The following is a 2,390-nucleotide window of genomic DNA, read 5'->3' on the forward strand; positions in this document are numbered from 1 at the left end:
ACTTTGTACCTCGTTTGACAAGGCAGCTGTCACTGTCCCCAGCGGAGAGCATCTGGATTCTGTGTGGTCTGGGGCACAGCACTGTTGTCTAGGCCACATCTCTGCTGGGATGGGTGTGGGGGGGACCTGGACCCTTCCCTGGTCCGCCCCTTCCACTGGGCAGGGAGTCAGAAGGTGCTGTGCCCACCAGGGAAGGTAACAGACGTCATTCAACAGGGGCAGGGAGGGCGTGAAGAACCTGAGTGGGAAACCCCCAACCAGGGCCCAGAGCCCTCCCAGACCACAGCTCTGCCCTGAGTGTCCCTGTCCTCTGCCTCTGTCTCCTCATTTGTGGAACGGGAATAGGAACAGCCTCTCCCTGTCGTGCTACCTGAGCCAATGCAGTGGAGGTGCTTGGTGCTGTGTCCCACACCGGAAATGACTGATAAGCCTTTGGCTTTATCCTTCTACACCGTGATGCTCACGTTGCCCCTCCACGGAGCTGCACTCAGCTCTGGTGGTCCTGAGCCTAGGGATCCTCAGCTCCCTCACACCGCCCTGTCTCCACAGGCCCATAACGACCTGCTGCGCACGTACGAGGCAAAGCTGCTGGCCTTCGGGATCCCTCTGGACAACGTGGGCTTCAAGCCCTTGGAAACAGCTGTGATCGGGCAGACACTGGGCCAGGGCCCCGCGGGACTGGTGGGCACCCCCACGTAGCCGCCCCACTGGGGGGCCACAGCCCAGACAGCCAGCCTAGGAACACTCTGGATGACAACCCCTTTCACACCAAGGACAGCAAGTTTTTTAGATTTTATCATCAGCAAATGAAAGCTTTTCACATGTTCTTGCCATCCTCATTCCTGGCTCTGTGGAGGACCACCTGCAGGACCCTCACCCGTGGTGTCCCTGTCGCTTCCTTCCCTGGGTGCATGTCCAGGCTGTGTCCAGGCCTACTGCCTGGTCTCACCTCCAACCACAGTCAGCAGCACCTTCTCAGAATGCCCCGCACTCACCTGGGGGCTGGGGCAGTGCTGCACTGTGCTGCCTGTCTTCATGCCACTGTTGTCCCATCAAGTGGACAGCTTTGCAGGTGCTGGCACTGACTTTATTGACACCTGAGTCACAGCCGCCCAGTGGGATTCTCCAGGGGGCCAGGACTTCCCCAGGAATTGGTGACACCAGTGCTCCCCGATGAGCATGAAGCCCTCTCTGCTGAGGGCTGGGTGGGTGCAGCCAGCGTGCGGGAAAGGGCAGGCAGCCTCCTGCTGCCAGTCTTCGCTCTAGCTCCCTCGATAGGTGGTGTAGGACCAGGGGCTCAGCAGCAGGGGCACGTGGAACTTCTGGGCGTCGCTGGTGATGGTGAACACAACCTGAGACGGAGAGAGGGCCAGGAGAGAGCATAAGGGGATGGCAGCAAACCACCTGTCTGGCCCCAACACACCTGGGAGAATTCAGCAGCCCAGACTGAGGGTCTGCACCAGAGGGACACTCCACAGAAGCTGCAGCCCAATAAGTCAGGTGCTTCTGTGGCGGCTCCAGTGTGGGGTGAGGCAGTGAGGTTAGGCCCAGAGAGCTTGAGTTGGCTCAGATGAAAACCTGTGTCAACAAAGAGGGGATGAGTGGCCCAGCCTCCCCACAAAGCCTGACCCTGAGCAGGTCAGCGATGGGTGTGTCCTCATAGAGTCTATTGCTGCCTGGACACCTTTCTTTTGGGAGCTCAAAGCAAGTGAGCTCACCTACCTGCCACCGCCCAGGACCAGTCTGCCCACTGTCTAAATGATGCCCGGCCAGCAGGACCTGGCCTGCAGATCCCAGTGAGTCATGGGCCTCAGGCCCTCCAGCCCACCGGGGCTCTCACCTCCACGTATGGGTAGAAGCTTTCCTGCCCCCTCTTCCTCCAGTAGCCCTCAGTGTCGAAGGTGAGCTTGTAGGTGCCTGCCTTCATCTGGTCCGGCATCAGGAGTCCAGGGCAGCGGCCATCTGGGTCTGTGTAGCTGGGGAGAGGATGAGGCTGCAGAGATGGGGATGAGAAGCCCCCACCCCAGCTTTCCTGCGTCTGTACCCCAGTGGGCCTCAGACACTGCCCTGCCACCTGTCAGACTTGGGTGAGCAGACACAGTAGGGCTGTTAGGGCCTGCAGTTGCAGAGCAGTCCAGGGACACCACTGCCCTGTCTTTAGGAAATCACAACACAGAGAAGCAAAAAGGGAAAAAGTCTCCCACAGTTTATCCCGCGAGCAATAACCACTTTACAGCCGGCACGTATTTTTCCAGATTATCTCTATGCATATTTGTTTACAAACTTAAAATAACTCATCAAGTGGATTATACTATTGTTTTATAACCTGTGGTTTTCACTTAAAATATTGTGTGTGGCTGGCTGGGCACGGTGGCTCACGCCTGTAATCC

The 2,390-nt window shown here is 58.0% G+C and overlaps 2 protein-coding genes across 5 annotated transcripts in view; one reads left to right on the top strand and one right to left on the bottom strand.

Annotated features, from left to right (window-relative positions):
- GAS8 (growth arrest-specific 8) overlaps positions 1-2,316 on the top strand; it is a 43,152-nt gene extending 40,836 nt beyond the window's left edge. For all 4 annotated transcript variants that reach the window (XM_011972225.1, XM_011972234.1, XM_011972210.1 and 1 more), the window contains one exon: positions 550-2,316. In XM_011972225.1, the coding sequence (XP_011827615.1) occupies positions 550-699 (150 nt within the window). In that variant the 3' untranslated portion in view covers positions 700-2,316. The remainder of the gene's footprint in view (positions 1-549) is intronic.
- LOC105533689 (5-hydroxyisourate hydrolase-like) overlaps positions 783-2,390 on the bottom strand; it is a 13,643-nt gene continuing 12,035 nt past the window's right edge. The window contains exons 4-5 of the mRNA XM_011972197.1: positions 1,841-1,976; positions 783-1,352 (exon numbers count right to left, since the gene is read on the bottom strand). Coding sequence (XP_011827587.1) covers positions 1,263-1,352; positions 1,841-1,976 — 226 coding nt within the window. The 3' untranslated portion in view covers positions 783-1,262. The remainder of the gene's footprint in view (positions 1,353-1,840; positions 1,977-2,390) is intronic.

The sequence above is a fragment of the Mandrillus leucophaeus genome, unplaced genomic scaffold (assembly GCF_000951045.1).
Source record: "Mandrillus leucophaeus isolate KB7577 unplaced genomic scaffold, Mleu.le_1.0 Scaffold10, whole genome shotgun sequence".
NCBI lineage: Eukaryota > Metazoa > Chordata > Mammalia > Primates > Cercopithecidae > Mandrillus > Mandrillus leucophaeus.